At 41.2% G+C, this 18,354-nt stretch overlaps 1 protein-coding gene across 3 annotated transcripts in view; it reads left to right on the forward strand.

The window, feature by feature from the left end:
* The window catches only part of NAV2 (neuron navigator 2), a 230,251-nt gene that overhangs the window by 65,898 nt on the left and 145,999 nt on the right, over positions 1-18,354 (forward strand). For all 3 annotated transcript variants that reach the window (XM_059825934.1, XM_059825936.1, XM_059825935.1), the window contains exons 2-3: positions 849-966; positions 5,840-5,892. In XM_059825934.1, the coding sequence (XP_059681917.1) occupies positions 849-966; positions 5,840-5,892 (171 nt within the window). The remainder of the gene's footprint in view (positions 1-848; positions 967-5,839; positions 5,893-18,354) is intronic.

The following is an 18,354-nucleotide window of genomic DNA, read 5'->3' on the forward strand; positions in this document are numbered from 1 at the left end:
CTAGAAAAAAAGTCTTCCCTTAAATTTTGCCCTATATGAAGAACAAGAAATGTTATTTAATTCATAAGCAGAAATTCCTAATCGAGTATTTTTCCTTCTTTTTGAGAACCTAGCATGAAAAGATTTTGTAAGTTTTCTGGTGATCTTGGATAAGTTGTGCTAGCATGTGGTGAGCAGCGCGTATTGCAAATTAAAGAGAGATTTTGACGGCTTTGTTTGCTTAGTTTTCAGATAATACGTTTTAAAATAAATCCCGACAGTTAGAAGTTTGCATTGGAGTTGAAAATCAATTTAATAGGCCTGTTTAACCTGTGAGATGGAATGTGTTAGAATTGGCAGATTTTTAAGACCTTTAAAGGCTTGTTGGGTAATATAACAAAGGAGTTTCCTCAAAATGAAATTGCTACATGGCTAATACCTACCAGAAGTGGTTCTTGGAAAAGAATCTTGCACATTTCTCAATAACAGATATAGAGAAGGAATGTCAAAGGGAAAATGCAAAAAAATACTTGGGTGGAAATTGAAATCCCTTCTACACGCTCGCTACTGCCGTAGAACATGTAGTTTTCTGCCTGATGATCCATTCAAGCTGTAACACGTTCAGGAGTTTACTATCGTCTTCTGCGAGCTTTGATGTCAGATTTCTGAATAGGAGAAGCTATATTATAGTAAGCTGAATACTTGATCTGCACGATGCCTTGAATTTTAATGCTGTTGACTTGTTTCAAAGAGCAAAAAAGCACTGATCTTAAATCAGCCTCTTGGATACTGAGAGAAACAAAGAACTCTCATTTTTAAGGTTGACAGTATAACTAACAATTTGTTTTTGTTTATCTTTCTCCGAACAGATTTATACCGATTGGGCTAATCACTACCTAGCAAAATCCGGTCACAAGAGATTGATAAAGGATCTACAGCAAGATGTGACTGATGGAGTCTTATTAGCTGAAATAATCCAGGTTGTAGGTGAGTGCCTTTCTCTTTTTGCACCCGCTATCCACCAACTCGCTCAGAAATTCACTGTCTTTATTTTCTACATAAACACGGGGCGGGGGGGAAATCCATCATACTGCATGGACTTCTGTAGATAATTTTCCTTCAGAGACTTTGCTAATTAATTTGATAAAGTCTTGTCTTAAAGCATAGTGGAAAAATATTGGATGTTGCTGATAAGATCTCCTGACACAGCAGTATCGTTCCGCACAGCTGAATGTTAAAGCAACTGATGAGGGATTTTTTTTCTGCTAGGATGCTGTTAGTCTTCACTGTCTCTATTTCTGATACCTTTTGGGGATTGGTCTGAACATAATTCACAGTGATATGGGCCTACCGGTTGAACCTCCTGCTTTCAGTTGGATTTGGAAAATCCATATATGCAGCTAGGAAAGGAGAAGGGGTATAATTTTTATGTGTCAGGAAAAAGAAATCTTTCACAATGAGTTTTCAAATGAGGAAAATCATTTATCATTAGGACAAATCTCAAATATAGGCTCAGTTCTACGAAGCCTTTAGTTCCTTCAGTTCGCACTGATATTCGTAGATAATGAAGGTTCTAAACAATTTTCTCCATTAGCCCCATGTGAAGCTACGTATTGTCCCTCTTCCCTTGGGCCCGGATCCTTCATTAGTTCCTTCAGAGGCTCATCCATCTGGGACTTGGGATGCCACAAAACACATGCATGGGCCAGTGGCGATTGATGGAATCGGAAAGCCTGCTAATGGGAATTAGGACAACTATTGTTAGAAGCAAACTGATGGATTTGAGATGCAAATTAAGAAGACAGCAGTGAAGTAACAAGACATGAGCGTATGCATATTTATATGTGTTTGAGATGCTGTAAATGAGTTGGTTCCTTGATTTAAGGTACAGATTTGCAAGCCCTGTTCTTGGATGAAAATGCAAGGCGGCGTTCCGGTGACTCCGCTAGAGCCACGCTGGAATACATCAACAAAGGTTTTGTCTCTGTGTTGTAGAGCAACGTTATATCTCAGTAGCATTCTACAGACCTGCCATGCAGCTACAGATGTATAAAACCAGGCCATGAGTTGATTGTGTGTTGACAGGTATTTTTTATGAACCACAGTCCATCCTATATCCTATATCTGAAAGTTTTCGGAAACCCAGGAACGGTTAGGTGTTGATTCCTTTTATACATACCTAGCTACCCTGTGTTAACACTATTGGAGAGAACTTCTGTGTGAGAACACATGTGTAAGAATACCACCATCAAAATGTGAAGCCGGTTGTACGAAATATTTAAGTGTAGCTGTTTGAGTATTGGCTTGTGAAAACTCACGAAATTCAGATTACTCCCTCTAGAATACACAGAAATAAGGCAAAATACAGTAAGCAGTATTGATTCACCTTTGCATTTTTTTCAGCCATTCTTAGAGATGCCTATATTTTGAGTGAGACATTTCATAAAGGTTCATTTTACTAATATTTGAGTGGCTGTTTAGTTAAAAGCTGCAGATGACAATTCTTACGCAAACATAGGAATTATATTGAACAATATTCATTCATACATTCAAGAATAAGTAATCTAATGTCCAAGGGTATGCCTCAAGTACTGAATAATGCAGAATAGCTGCTGAGGTTGTAACAGAAGGTTTAATTCATTATGACGAAGTGCATGGGCTTATTATTTGAACCAAATTCACGGTATTCACGGTGAAGAAAAGAAAAAAAGGGTGATGGTGAGCAGCCTTGTGGACTAGCAGTCAGTTTGAGGAAAATGCCCTGCGTTTCACATTGCTGCAGTTGTGAATTTACATCTTGCACAAGGCTGAGATAGAATTTAAAGCCTTTATGATTGCCTGTGACTTCCAGTTTCTGCTAAATGGTGTAGTATTCCTACATGGCAAATAGAAACGGTAGCGGTGAGACTTGCCTATTTATCTCAGCCAGAAAGCTGTGCTTTTGCAGCTGTGAAATTGGACACGTTTCCAAGATCCCTTAGCATTCGGTGACTTGTGCTCTGAACTGTACCATCACGCTGCCCGTGGGCACACCGTGTTGTTATCTCGTTCACTGCTATCTCCTTCTTTCCAGTCCCCCCCACAAGACAGGCAACTGACCTCATACCTGCTGCAAGCACTGTTCCTTGGAGCTCGGTGGAAGGGGCAAAGACAGGGTCCGGCTTATGGCCAAGGAATGGGAGCATCAAAACAATTGCCTGGTGAATTGGGCGGATTCCTGCAAAGCGCCAAGTATGCCTGTGGGCCACTTTGATTCATGTCCCTAGCCGAGGTTGAGTCTCTGAGGTCTTGCCCTGCTGGGTTCGATAGAGGGGTATGAGTTAAGGTTCAGCCCAGCTGCTGGTTTGCCCCGTTGGCAGCTTTTCTGGCTGCTTTCTATTCCACCTTCTTTTCATAGCACTTGCAGCAGCAGGGAGGAGATGATAATTGCATTAATCTAGTGAAAGGAGTAACCATGAGCCATAGGTGAGTTGGGAGTGGATTGGAAGGAGAAAAGGTAGAGCATAAACCTGCCCAGGGAAAGGTGATTGCCCAGAGGTAAGCAGAAATAGCACCTGATGGAACAGGTAAATTGGGGCAGAAATTCCAGTTCTTGTTACTTTTGATTCCCACCGACTCTTTCTGGTTATCTACATCCTAAATCACCTGTGACAGAGAAGGCCAACAGCATAAAAGGAAGTGATGAGTAATTGGGAACTGATGAAGAATCCTCAACGGGTGGATGAAAAACTGCAGGTTCACAAGTGGGAGGGCAAGTTGCCTTGGTTTAATGTAGTTTTTGAGAGGAAGCAAAAGCAACTGTTTAAAAACAAACAAACAAACAAAAAAACAATTAGAGCAGAAGAAAATGCAGGAAACCGACAGTAATGAGATAAAGAAGCTACAGATCAGTTGATTAGAAGAGTACAAGCATAGCTGATGGTATCTTGCAAAGTGATGGGAAGGTACGAGGACAAAAGGAGTCATTTCTAGGTGAGAATGGTAATATTATTAACCACAGTGTAAAAAAGGGAGGGGATAAAGAGGTAACATCCCAAGTCGCTGGTGCGTTGGATATAAATTCCTCCTGACAGAAAAAATTAAGGTGGCTTACGTCTTGGTTTGCCATTAATTTTCCCATGTTACAGAAGACTGTATTTGTTGGTTTATGGGGTTAACGTTTGGTGTACAGCTCTAGAACCAAGCTCGTACTCCAAGCCTGTAGCAATACCTACAAAGTGTAGAAGTGTTGAGTAAATATTTTGGTTCTACCTTTGCATAGTAAAAAAACATCAGAAAAAGACAAATGCTGTATCGCAGCAGAATCTTGGAAACAAGTCACTAACAGTTTAGGCAGTTTCAAGTAGGTGAGTCTAGGTAGTTTGCGTACAAGAGCTTAAAAAGAGCCAGGTAATAAGCTTTATGGTGTACTATTATTGGTTTTAAATACGTCGTGTAACATTTTGGAAGTTCTCAGGGAAAAAACCACTATTTTTAAAGAAAGATAAACAAAATGATGTGGGTTATTAGAAGTATCTCTGTACACATGTGTCCCAAACAAGAGAAGGCTCATTCAGAAGTTCATTTGTCTCCTTTCAGGTAATAATTATTAACAGTTCAAATTTATAGGAATATAGCTATCAGTTTTTTTAAGTATTATAAATTTAGTTGATAAAGATACTGTATGATACTAAACTGCGAGATGGTAAATATTAGAAGATGGATGCACAGGATTTATAAGTGGAATTTAAAGAAATGCTTTTTGTTCCTGTACGACCAAATCTGAGATCGCATTCCTGAAAGAAGCGTATCCTCCTTGTGTGTAGAGGCTGATAGACCACTCTGGGGAACGGGACAGTGGATTTAGCTGCAATCTTTTTCAGATTAGCATCAATTCTTAAATGCATTACTGTGGCATAAAGGTGTACTGTGACACTTGGACATGTAAAACGGGGAATATGAGGCAAGAGTGAAGTTATGTTACTTCTTTGTTTGTCATTGTTATGACTGCTGTTGGAATATGGTGCCAAATTTGATACTCCTGACTGAAGACAGACGTGAAATGAGATACTGACTGATGTCCTGAGCATATGGGACAGGTAGAACATACAGCTTTTAACATAAGAATCGATGGGAGGCGAATCTGTTCAATTCATCAAACGGGATGTGAACGCCTACCTTTATTACAGTGAAAAAGCAGTGGGAAACCGAACTTTGATTACAACTGGTTCTTCAGTCTAGTGCACAAGTCATTTCAGGGTCCAAGACTGAAATGTGAAACTGAGCAAACTAAGACTCTAAGGCAAACATTTAACCACCTCAACAACTTAATTATTTCCCTTGGGACTTTAAAGATTGAAACTATACCTTGTTCCGCAAGTTGCGTTGCGTGTAAGCCACGAGCAAGAAGCTTGAACGGTAGTCTTGTGGTTTGTGCTTTAAGAAGAAAATAATAGAATATTAGAGTTATTGATCATAAATTTCCCATCTAGATTTAAAATACATATTCACTCCGCAAGCCAATCAACTGACATGCAACCATCTGTACATATGTAGTGTTCATGTTTCCACCCAGCAGTGATTCAGTTTCCAGAGTTTAAATCTCTTTTGTAGTTTAAAGGAGTCACCGTCGCTGTACGGGATGTTGTCAGACCAGTTGTTTTCTGCCCCCAGCTGTCTCTGGAGGCATGACCCACTAGAAAACTCCAGCTGCCTTTTTTTTTTTTTTTTGATGGGTCTCAGTGTTTCACACATTCGCTTTGACTGGACAACTACAATCTGAAACCCCTTCATTTAGCTAGCAGCAAGTGCTCTGGAAATATTCGGAATAAACATCCATGGTATAGTTTTTTTGCTTCATCTCCTCTTCTTTGCTTTTCAGCAAATGAAAAGATTGAAGACATCAATGGCTGCCCAAAAAATAGGTCTCAGATGGTAAGTAGTGAAGTGGTCTGTTGTTTGTGTGTATGTCTGAGACTTTTTAATCAGTTTTTGTCAGTAGTGAGAGCAAAGGTATAAGCTGAGGAATATTAATATTACAGTTTTTGCCCTGTTGTGCTCCACAGTAGTTTAATTAGGCCTTACAATTATCCCATACTTATAATCAATATTATTCTTACATTGGTATTTTGTATTTCTAAATTATCACGTAGTTCAGCAGGATTGTATAAAAATAAAATTTTGTTCCTCTATATAGACAATAGTATTGCAAAAGCAGAATTAGATATTTATTTTAAAGTTCAATTAAAAGTTCCTCTATCCTTTGTAAAGAAACAATTTTAAATTGCAAACTTCAAGATGATTTATGTATGCAACTTGGTTTTGACTGATGAGGTTTTAATTTGTAAAATAAGTTGCTTGTACGTAATATTTAAAATGGAAGAATCAAAAATGAGCGCAGTAAAATCAAAAGCATATAATACCTCAAGAGTATGTCTGCTATGAGTATTGGTGAAGCCAAAATTGTAGGCAGAACTGTACTGAGAATGCAGATAATAAGAAACTGATTTTTAAAATGCATCCTCGGAGTGTTTAAAATTTATGATCTTTGAGAAAAAAGTCATTTTACAATATAAATTCTAAAATCTCCCCTTTGCATTACAAATGCTCACTTTGGGATATGTGAGTATCTGTCCTGTGTGTGTGAAGCTATTTTAATGTTTTTCATTTTACGACTGTGTTCCCAACTGCCTCTACCTCCGTGACGGCAGCTTGAGCACAACCACTCACGGAGTTAAAGGAAAGATTAAAGATTTGATGAGAGTTTGCCATCTTGAGTCAGAAACCACACTGCGTTCTGCTCTTCTGTTTTGGCTTTTTGTTGTTTCTCAGAAGTTAGCAGTCTTACTTAAACCCACGGAGCAAGCGTTGCGTAAAAAGGAAGCCGTCTAAAAGATTTATCACTGCTACTTTTTACTGCTTTGAAGAGGTTGGTTGCTATTCTTGCTGTAGCCATGGCAGCTGTCTACAGTATAAATAATTGAGGAAATTTTGACAATTACTATAATTTAGTAAGTGTATCTTAAGAACTGAATTTCATTCAGGACTGGAGTCTATAACAAATCCCAGGACTTCATAGCTAAAAGTCACTTTAAGTCATTATTCTCAATGAAGGAACAGCGTTGTTGTGTTGGATAGTCGGATGCACGCTGTAGGTTGCTTATAGAAGTCGGATCTGGTTATAACCAGAGGTGTGCGCTGGGTCAGGAATTGTGAAGAGTGCTGGAAAGAAGTGTTTGCTCTGCGCTGCCTCCTCTGAGGCTCTGATGTTATTCCGGTTGCTCATTCAGGAGGGTGGCGTGAGTGGGACTGCGTCCCCCGCTCATGAGATGTAGTGCATCAGTCATAGCGAGACATCCCCAGCGGTTTTCCTCATGTGAGAAAAAGGAGGATTATGCTTATGGCTTGCTTTTATTAAGTGCGTGTGCTTACAATGCTCTTTATCACCTTACAGTAAAGATACTAAGGCAAGAACATAAGTATCTTCACAGAGGTTGTGTTCACACAATTGCTTGAAGCATTAAGGAGACAACCCTTGCCAGGCCTCCTGCGTTCTAGGAAAAATGCATATGTTACCGTGTTTTGTTTGTTGGGTTTGTTTCTTTTTCAAAATACAGCCGTCTTCATGCTTTGCACTTCAATGCACTTTCCTCTTAATGTAGCTTACAGCCGTTCTCCAAAGCGTGGGAACTGGCGTTTGTGTCTGGTACTTCTGGTTCAGAGAGGTGGCAGAGGCAAGGCTATCCAGTCACTTCAAACACTCAACAAGGTGATCTCTGCTCTTACTTTCTCAAATTAATCTTTCAGTTACAGCCGTCCATGTCTATATTGTAGTGTCTCTAAGGTGGGCATCACAGATGAGTAGATTTAGGGGTGGGGAAAAAAAAAAGGCATCATAAATGAAGATTTAACTTTGCTCATTAAATAGAAATACGAGAGAGTTAAGAGGGAAGCCTTCTACCATCATCTTTCCCCCCGTGCCAGTTATTTCGTATGTAGACGCACGATGCCCTGAGCAGAGACACGTGAGCTGAATTGCGAAGGGCCAGCTCGCGTCCAGCCAGATGTATCAGCTTAGAAAGCTGGAGCAAATCTATGTCTTTAAAGCCCATTAAAGGGGGTGTGAAAGCAAGTATAGTTGCTTCCATGTGGCACAGTCCTAAGCCAGTAAAGCCTGCCAAACCTTAGAGAGCTCAGCACCGAGCCAGATCAGGTCTCTTTGCATTGTTGTTCCCATTGCTACAGTGTTGGAAAGCATCATACAAATTTGCCCAAACTGAGCATTAGAGACAGCTTGGGTCTGTCAGGCTCAAAGCCAGGGCTAATAAGCCTTGTCAAATTAAGTTTAGTACTGCAGAACCGTTTGGGACCATCAGTGCTTATCAACCTAGTCCCAATGCGAGAAATGACATGACAAGGACCCCCACTGGCTCCATGAAAAATCACTTAGGTGAGAACCTATCCCCCCTCGTCATCTTGCCTGGGTTTCTCTGCTGTGGGGAGTATCCCTGTCTTCCTCTGCTCCAGATAAGAGTTGGCTGGCTTTTATATAAATCTATTACAGACTAGTCTATATCTTGTCCTCTGCATAAGACCCGTTTCAGGGGCTTTTTTCCAAACTTCTGTGTTTTTGTACTGTAGATACGCCTCTAAACAAAAGCCTGTAATTGTGATGATTAGTTCCAGCCGGCATGCAGGAAATCCCGTGGTTAATAGAGGATGTAGTCGTATGGAGCACAGGCTCGGGGACCAAGAAGATTTGGAGACTGTCACCGCAACTGCAGTTGGGTTTTCAGAATGAAGCACAAGAAAATACTGGCACGGTTCTTGATAACTGGGTGAAGGAGGATAAAACAAGACCGCTTTCCCCTCCTACACGCTTCTGAAGAAAGACTGAGGCCAATAAGTCTGAGTAGGACTATCCTGTTAATATTGTCTGGTTATAGAAAAACAGGGATCTCTTGCCTTCGCTCCCTTCTTTTTGCCTTCGCTCCCTTCTTTTTGCCTTCGCTCCCTTCTTTTTGCCTTCGCTCCCTTCTTTTTGCCTTCGCTCCCTTCTTTTTGCCTTCGCTCCCTTCTTTTTGCCTTCGCTCCCTTCTTTTTGCCTTCGCTCCCTTCTTTTTGCCTTCGCTCCCTTCTTTTTGCCTTCGCTCCCTTCTTTTTGCCTTCGCTCCCTTCTTTTTGCCTTCGCTCCCTTCTTTTTGCCTTCGCTCCCTTCTTTTTGCCTTCGCTCCCTTCTTTTTGCCTTCGCTCCCTTCTTTTTGCCTTCGCTCCCTTCTTTTTGCCTTCGCTCCCTTCTTTTTGCCTTCGCTCCCTTCTTTTTGCCTTCGCTCCCTTCTTTTTGCCTTCGCTCCCTTCTTTTTGCCTTCGCTCCCTTCTTTTTGCCTTCGCTCCCTTCTTTTTGCCTTCGCTCCCTTCTTTTTGCCTTCGCTCCCTTCTTTTTGCCTTCGCTCCCTTCTTTTTGCCTTCGCTCCCTTCTTTTTGCCTTCGCTCCCTTCTTTTTGCCTTCGCTCCCTTCTTTTTGCCTTCGCTCCCTTCTTTTTGCCTTCGCTCCCTTCTTTTTGCCTTCGCTCCCTTCTTTTTGCCTTCGCTCCCTTCTTTTTGCCTTCGCTCCCTTCTTTTTGCCTTCGCTCCCTTCTTTTTGCCTTCGCTCCCTTCTTTTTGCCTTCGCTCCCTTCTTTTTGCCTTCGCTCCCTTCTTTTTGCCTTCGCTCCCTTCTTTTTGCCTTCGCTCCCTTCTTTTTGCCTTCGCTCCCTTCTTTTTGCCTTCGCTCCCTTCTTTTTGCCTTCGCTCCCTTCTTTTTGCCTTCGCTCCCTTCTTTTTGCCTTCGCTCCCTTCTTTTTGCCTTCGCTCCCTTCTTTTTGCCTTCGCTCCCTTCTTTTTGCCTTCGCTCCCTTCTTTTTGCCTTCGCTCCCTTCTTTTTGCCTTCGCTCCCTTCTTTTTGCCTTCGCTCCCTTCTTTTTGCCTTCGCTCCCTTCTTTTTGCCTTCGCTCCCTTCTTTTTGCCTTCGCTCCCTTCTTTTTGCCTTCGCTCCCTTCTTTTTGCCTTCGCTCCCTTCTTTTTGCCTTCGCTCCCTTCTTTTTGCCTTCGCTCCCTTCTTTTTGCCTTCGCTCCCTTCTTTTTGCCTTCGCTCCCTTCTTTTTGCCTTCGCTCCCTTCTTTTTGCCTTCGCTCCCTTCTTTTTGCCTTCGCTCCCTTCTTTTTGCCTTCGCTCCCTTCTTTTTGCCTTCGCTCCCTTCTTTTTGCCTTCGCTCCCTTCTTTTTGCCTTCGCTCCCTTCTTTTTGCCTTCGCTCCCTTCTTTTTGCCTTCGCTCCCTTCTTTTTGCCTTCGCTCCCTTCTTTTTGCCTTCGCTCCCTTCTGTTTTGGGGATGATATTAGAGCTCAACATTTGGCATCCTGCAGAATTTGGACTGTACAGGAGGTACTGTTTAGTCCCGTCACTTCCAGATGGTGTAGATTATTCTTATTGATCTAGATGCCTTTGGGAGTGCTAAATGTTGCCTATTGTAAAAGGCTTCATATCACTTAGATTTGTAAAATGATAAAGTAAACAAACAAAAAATAGAGTACGTAAGTGAGAGTTGTTACATGCAGATATCAAGTCTGGCTGTAATGGCAGCCTGTAGAAATCTTGTTCTATAGGGGCTGTGTTCTGTCTGTGAGGAAATTTGTTGTGTAAAATAGTCACGGTTTTTGAAGGAAGTTTCACAGCAACGTTTGAGCACAGTGCGGCAGCTGAGCCTTTTGTCAACTTGTATATTAATATATTCTTTTTGCATAGCACGGCAAGGAGGGAGAGAGAGGGAAGTTGTTGTGTTACCTGTTACATGCAAGTGATAAATCATAACGGATGAGATAATGGTGAAGATTAGATGATACAAGAAAAAGGCAAAGGGCAAGACGTTTGAAAGATCAGAGCATCGTTGTGGAGAGCAAGGTGAAGGAAAGAGAAGAGCTGTATCAGCTAGAATAGCAGTGACTGGGGAGAGAGCTGAGTAAAGAAAGTTAATTTTGAAAACGTGGACTTGAAGGCAAAGAGGAGAGGAGACACTTGCCAGTGAAGGGATATGTTGGCAGACACAGATGATGGTTGAACACAGCAGAAGATGAGACTGGAAGAAGGAGTAGAGGAGATCGCAGCGATGTGTCTTATAGGAGAGGTAGAGGGAGTTTACCACCTTGAATGTAAAGGCAAGAAATACTTAATGTGGCAGTGGAAAGAGATAAGACATATCTCTATATATAGTTAAGAAAAAAAGTATGAGAAGAGACAAATGAGAAAAGAAATTTATTTTTTCCGAGGTTCAAAACAACAACAACAAAAAAATAATCACAGATCATGGTACTCTAGAAAGAACTAAAATGTTAGGTGTGAAAGTCTAAGAAGTGGTAACGCGTTACCCTTGTTACTGAAGGCTGACGGAGTGGAGCAGTAGCAAAGCTGTCAGTGCTGAAGGGAAGAGGGTGGGGGAATCTCTGCGTGGAGAAAGCAGACACTCATCCTCCCATGCGAAGTCTGGGGAAGTGGTGGGACACCCAAGACAAAAATTTGGAGCAACAGAAAAGAATGTAGGCTGAACCAACATCACAGTTCCCTCCTATAAATAGAGTAGGAAATAACTGTGGTTCTCATGTGGGTTTGTGGTTGGGTTTTATTATTTTTAAGGATGATCACTTTGCCTATATAAGTACCTGTGTTATCAGATAACAAAGAGGAGGTATTTATTTTTTCCATGTGTTGACCAGAAGTTTTTCAAGAATCATCCCTTTCTGATGCAGATATCAAGCTGTACTAGTAAAATAGTACTGTTCAGTCTTTCTACTACTGTTTGTCTTGTGAACGTAAAGAATCTTGTAGTGCAACAGGGGTCAGAGCCTGCATTGCTTCCCAAGGACTTTATGAAAGTCGAGATGAAGGCCATGTTTTCAATGTTCACTTTGTTTGCAAGGAAACCTCACTCCAGAGGTGGCAATTTGACTATTATTTTAATATCTGACTGATTTCTCTTATTCTGAAAACGAGCTGTTCTGTAATGCATGTGACGCCCGAAGTCAAAGGACAGTTTGTATGAAAATTCTCCAGCCTGGTAGGGACCCTGCTTTTGAAATGAGCATCTCTGGGAGTTTTAATTCAGTTGTTGGACCCGGGTGTCCACTTCCCTCCTCAGTGTGACCCTTGCCAGCTCCATCCCCCGCTCTATGATTCTTTTTTTTATAGCTGAAAAGAGAGTGAGATGTTGAAATCTTCATTACTGTTGGTGTGTATGGCACATGCTATACATATTTCTGTGTTTTTTTTCTCAAATAATTGAAATACTAAATGTGAATGCTGGTGTGGTATGGCCCATATTTAAAGGGTATGGCTGGGGGTACGTCCGGCTGGTTGGCAGGAATAATATGAGCTGAAACCATTAGTATCACCTCAGCGGCTAACTATGTGTGTGTAATGTCCACTAAGCGGGTGAGCTGATGTGTTTTGTACGACTGCTGTTTAAAAAAAAAAAAAGTTTAAATCTTCGTAGTTACTTGTATTTTTCTCACAAAAAAATCATTCTATCTTTGCTCTTCAAGAGCAAGGATCCACTTTAACCTGCTCCTCTAAACATTTTGAGCATTTTTGTGCACCCGGTGTTGTCTAAACGTTGCCATAGCTAGCTGCAATAAATTTGCAAGGCTGTTGCTCCAAACCCCTCCGGGTTGGAGGGGCTGAGGTCTGGTCGATCGGCCGCCCGCTCCCCGAAGCCGAGGAAGACTCTGCTGCCTGGGCATGTGCTGCTAATTCAGGGGCGCAGCTCCGCCGGGAAGATCAAAAGCATCACAAGCATATTTTTTTTTTTCCCTCTGCAAATTCCTGGCATAGACTTTTTGGAAACATAACCCGGTGGTTAAATATAGCCATATATTTTCAAGTTATCCTACCCCGAGGTTGTTCTGAGAAATGTAGTAAAGGGAACTTTTCCATCTTCTGGCAAGCCTTCCCCTTGCTTTCCATGGGGAGTTTGTATCTTACTGTCATATATGTTTAGAAATGTGATCTGTTTTAATGTTCCTACAGTAACAATGGGTATCTTTTGGCCTTAACCCGTGGTACGTTTCCTCACAGCTGAAGGTTGGCTGGAGGGGAAGGCGTTACCCGGAGCCCTGCCAGACTGGCAGTGCCGGCACCGGCTCAGCTCCTCCAGCTGCCTGTGGAGGTACTTGGCCAAATACTGAGTTTAGGAATGTTTAAAGCATTCTCTCTAAGCATCCTGTGTTTCTGTTGATCATGTATGAACCCGTGTTGTCGTGTAGACAAGAATGATTTACTACAGAGGTGATCTGGCAGGTTGCTGTCCTTCTTCCTCGCTTTATAATGACTCTTGCTTCTAGATAAGATTCGTTTTACTGTCTCTGTTTTTTGCCAGAGATCCAAACTAATGTTATGCCGTTATGCTTACCGTTTGTGTATTGTTACCAGTGAGACAGGCGTGGTTGGATCATAGGTTTCTTGCAGTCTAAATAGAACCACAAGCCGCCCCCTCACCCCTGCCATCACCCTCCACAGAAAATAACATGATAAATAGGGCTAGACTGGATTGGGAAAGGCCAATATATACGTCTCCTTGCTGTAAGGCATGATAAAGTGTCACTAAACAGATAATTGTTTAATTTCTGGAGGGAAAGGCTTCCAAAACTCCTCCGCGTGCGGAGGTGGGAGATAAGGCAGTATGTGCATGCTGTTCTGTCTGTTGGGTGGATGGATGTGGTACCGCTGGAGACATTGCTGATGGCAGTCTGTCATTCCCGTAAGGCATCGTCTTCGTGGTCCCTGAGGGTGTGCTCTAATCCTTTGCCCTATACAGTGATGCAAGAACTTGGACATCCTCTGTCTCTGAAACAGTGTGAGGTTCAATAAACAGCAACAGAGAACTGACTTAAAAAGTAATTTGTATGGAAAAACTCGAAGATGGGAACTTAACTATAAAGACAGAATTACGTTCTGTTTGATCTTTTATTTCATTGTTAATTTAAGCTGAATTAACGCTTTTTCAATACCTATGGTTCTACCCCCATGTGGACTAAATACATGAAACAGCAAATGCATTAAGGGACCAGGTTCATTCCACACATGTATGTGGAGATCTCCCTGTCTTTCACTTACGTATTTACACCTGCACCAAAGCCTAGATAAAGAATTCTTTTTTGCGATGCCTGTATTTATGTAAGATTATTAGATAAATATACCTTTTATGCAATACTCTGCAAACACATAGCTTCTTGCTGTGTTTCACATAAATGGGGAAGAAGAGAAATTAGGGATGACAGTCTTTAACTTCCTACGCCTGCGCGTTGGGACATATGCAACGTACGAAACTGCATTCTTGGTGAGGCCGTATGAGGTGCAGCGGATTGTATTAACTTCTCCGAGACTCTGTTGGTGTTGAATTTGGTACCATGAGCAAAAATTGTGCTCAGACTAAATTTTGTGTGGAGTCTGTCAGGGATAAATTACGGGTTTTGTTCAGGGTTAACTTTATCTGAGCCTTTTCTCACGAAGGCAAAAAGATTAAGCTGATTTAAGGACAGGTGGAAGTAAAAATTCAATTGTTCTTCTCCTTTGTGGGAAATTAATTAATTCTTTTCCTGAACCCTGGCTGTGAAGAAAACGTTGTAGTCTTCCAAAATGACAGCAAAATCACAGTAACCCAAGTTTAAAGCTTAGGTTGATAACAAAAGGTATCTGCTCATGTTCACATAGTTTAATTCTGGATTCTGAGTTGTGCATCGTTTCTCAACAGAAACCCCAGTATCTGCTGTGCTGCTTAAAACAGTACAGTGAAACCTCATATTAAACAACAGTGTTTTAAATTTCTCTGTCAGGTTTGCGGTGTAAGAATTGAAGCTGTTTGCATGGCAATTTCTTATGGTGCCTAGGTCTTTTGGTTCTTTTTACAGGCTACGTAGTACTAAGCGCTTCGTTCTTGAATATCTGAAACAGATCGTATCTTTTATGAAGGATTATACAGCCCAGAGAAATAAACTTTTTGTCTCTGTGCCTTGTCATAAATCTTTGATTTCCAGCCATTGCTTATACACTCTAACTGTGTGATAATGGTTTTTTTAATTAATTAGTCTGTGAAGGTGATAGATATCCAGAAAAGTTTATTGGTTTGCTTTTTGTGTAGGATTATGTTTATATATTTAAATAGTACTATTGTGCTTGCCCTAAGCAATTATGCAGGAGAATTTTGGTAAGAGACGTTATCCATGGTCCAGGTGCAAGGAAGGAGGGGGCACATATGTGCTGGTGGCCCTCCGGCCACCAGAATAAATCAGTTGGGAACAGGTGAAGCTGTGACCCTCGGGCGTCGAGCCATAAGTATGCACGTTGGCCAAGACGGAGAGGGTACGCTGCGCCTGGGAATGGGCTGCGGCGGTAGCTCCCTTCCCAGGGCTTTTTTTTTAGAAACAAACAATTGCCAGTGACTCTATTGCAAGAGGTCCTCCAAGTGACACAGCCGTGAGATGACCATTACTGCTGCTTTAGTTGTGTGTACTGAATAAACGAAACCAGATCGTTGGCTGGTGTACGGTCATCCCGCTCACTATAACTGAGCAGCTGTAATTTACTTGCATTACTGAGAATTAGTTTTTGATTGGTAGGTTATTTTATTTTTAGAATTAATCATTTAATAGAGTGCAGCAGGTTTAATACGAAACTTTTTTCTGAGGTAAAAGCTCCGTTTGTGATAAAATGTTCTGTGTAGCTCTTTGTACATGAGTTTCATTAAATTCTGGATTACTGCTGCAAAGTCAAGTTAATGATATACAGAGCTTTCAGCACTTGAGCTACCATTGGAGGAAATACAACCGTGTACAAGAGCCAGTGCTTACTGCATTGAGCGGTTTTAGCGTCAGTCCTTCCTTTTAAGCATTTATGGTCTTTTAAAAATACTGTTTCATATAGAATTCAAGGATGTTTAGGGAAGAAGCCCTGGTTCACTAGATACTGATCATATCTTACATTTAATCCCAACAGGGCAGGACTAGAAACCTAACTTTCAGTCTGGAAGCCCCAGATAGGAAAGGGTCTCCTGCGAGCAGCCAGGGAAGGTGGAAACGAAGCGTTCGTGGGACCTGCTGCCCTCCTTGTTCTGTATTTACTGAGCACAGCCATGGTTTCTCTCCGTCTCTTCCTGTCTTCAGTTACACATAAGCAGAGATTTAGTGCCAATAACGTACAGTTAGTGTGGTACGTGCTAAAATCTAGTCAAGTGTCTACTGAGACCAGCGAAGAGTTTCATCTATAACCTAAATTAATGATTCTCCAGAGGCAGGATACTCTGTTGATACTTGTTGTGCTAAGTTGAACTTGCTGCTGAACAAATTGTAATTTAGGATGACTCGAGATTGCAAATTCTGCACAGATTATCCACTTCAACTTTTCAAATACATTTAAGGCCTGATCCTGAAAAGCTGATCCAAAAATAATATTTCAGGAATATTTTTCAAAGAAATTGCCCTTTTTTTCCCTCATAGGAAAGTTTCAGTTTTGAATAAATAAACCTGAAAAGCTGAATTTCAGAATAAACTAGGAAAATTTCTGCAACCCTTCTATCTGCCTCTCCCAGACCAGATTAACTTTGGCAAGCCTTGTGAGTCGCGCAGGATTGCCTGAAACCATTCACGATACAAGAACGCCCTTTGGATGCTCTGGTGTGATTAGAAATCTTGGCCGTCATGAATCGCAGCTTTCTCTGTGGTGCTTACTGCCCCCGCTTCTATTTATATTAGGCATGTCGTGAGTGAATGTTGAATATTAAAAGCGTATTGTAAAGCAGAGAAATGCTATTTGTCCCATTATTTCTGGAGGAGGAGCTGAGGCACAGGCAAGCTAGGGTTTTGCCCAGGGTCACAGAGAAGGGGATGCGAGAGATGAGGCTGAGGCTAGTTCTCCAGCCTTAGCTTAGTGCCCAAACTGTCCTTTGCTTTAAAACCCCAAAATAGTGTTATTGTAACAGAGAGCGTCAACTCTTCACGTAGATGTGAAAACAGTGTACCCATGGTAATAGATTTTTGTTTCTGTGCCTAGATGTTTTACAACCTGGCTACAGAATATGAATTAGCTTCATTTGCCCTTACGTTACATCTGTTATTTCATTTCGAAGATATCCACCAAGTTCTGTCAAAATCCTGAAACTTGCTTTTGAGAGACATTTTTATCCAAATAGGCAGGAGCAGCATACGAACGCTTAGAGCAGTGTATTATTTTCTTTTAAAAAGAATACATTTTGATTGGGATAACTACAAATGAAGAAGTATTTTAAACAGAGCAATAGTAGTTAGTATTTATATCCTTCTTGGGAAAATGGAATTTGCAATTTTGCCGCGGTATTTCTTATATCTATAATTACATTTAAGAAATAGTACAAATGAGACATTATTTGAGGGGAGAACAGCTCCCTCCCCCAAAACTCCAGGGTTTTAAGGATTGTCAACATAATGACTTAAGATTTTAGGGCTCTTTCTACGCTTTGACATAAAACTATTGAGCCTAAAAGCTTGATCTGAAAATACAGACAAGGAGTACATTTTGCCTTAAACAGCTTGCTGTGAACAGCTTGTGTTAGCCTCTTTCCTTGTTTCTACATTGGATGTGAAGTCGACAGGAATATTGCGTAAGGGTTTGTGAAACTTTAAAAAAATTTCGCATGAAATCAATCTCCTTTTTCCTCCTTTGAAAACTAATATACTGGACATAACATGGAGCCTCAAGTGAAATGGAAAGCACTGGATTCAATACAAGTAGTGGGTTTCATAAAAACACCACATCTATCACTGTAGAATTTGGGAGGAGAGGTCTTGCATCATAACATGAGAAACTTCCCGTGGTTTCTAAGTGAAGGAACCCACAGTAAGTTTAATTCTGAATTTTGTTTGAGAAAAACGTCTGTAACTGCCACAATGGCAGCAATAGCTATAATTTGCCCTGTGTATTTGACTTGGCGTAGTTGGACGTACAGCTTTGGCTGTAGACAGTTTCCATATTCAAGTCTTTGTCTATTATGGTCAACGTTCAACATACACCGGTGCCCACGTACGGGTTTCCATTTACAGGCTGAGGATATTTGTTTTGGGCATTATTTTTTTTTCTGGTGTGTCCTATTCTGCTCGTACAGGCTAGGGCATGTTTCCTAGCTCCTTTTCTTTCTAGCACTGACAGGAATAGAAGCTGAAATTGCTGTGTTATGACAAGTGCAAAGACTTGCGTGGGTGTGGTGGCCAGTGTTGTCAGAAATGCATAATTACTGTAAGGTACGTTTGAGAATAGAGGGAAAACTGAGTAATACACCTGGGAAAGTAATAGTGGAGTGAGAATTAAATAAATGTATTCTGATCAACATACAGGAATTCAGT

This window comes from Gavia stellata, chromosome 17, assembly GCF_030936135.1.
Source record: "Gavia stellata isolate bGavSte3 chromosome 17, bGavSte3.hap2, whole genome shotgun sequence".
NCBI classification, from domain to species: domain Eukaryota; kingdom Metazoa; phylum Chordata; class Aves; order Gaviiformes; family Gaviidae; genus Gavia; species Gavia stellata.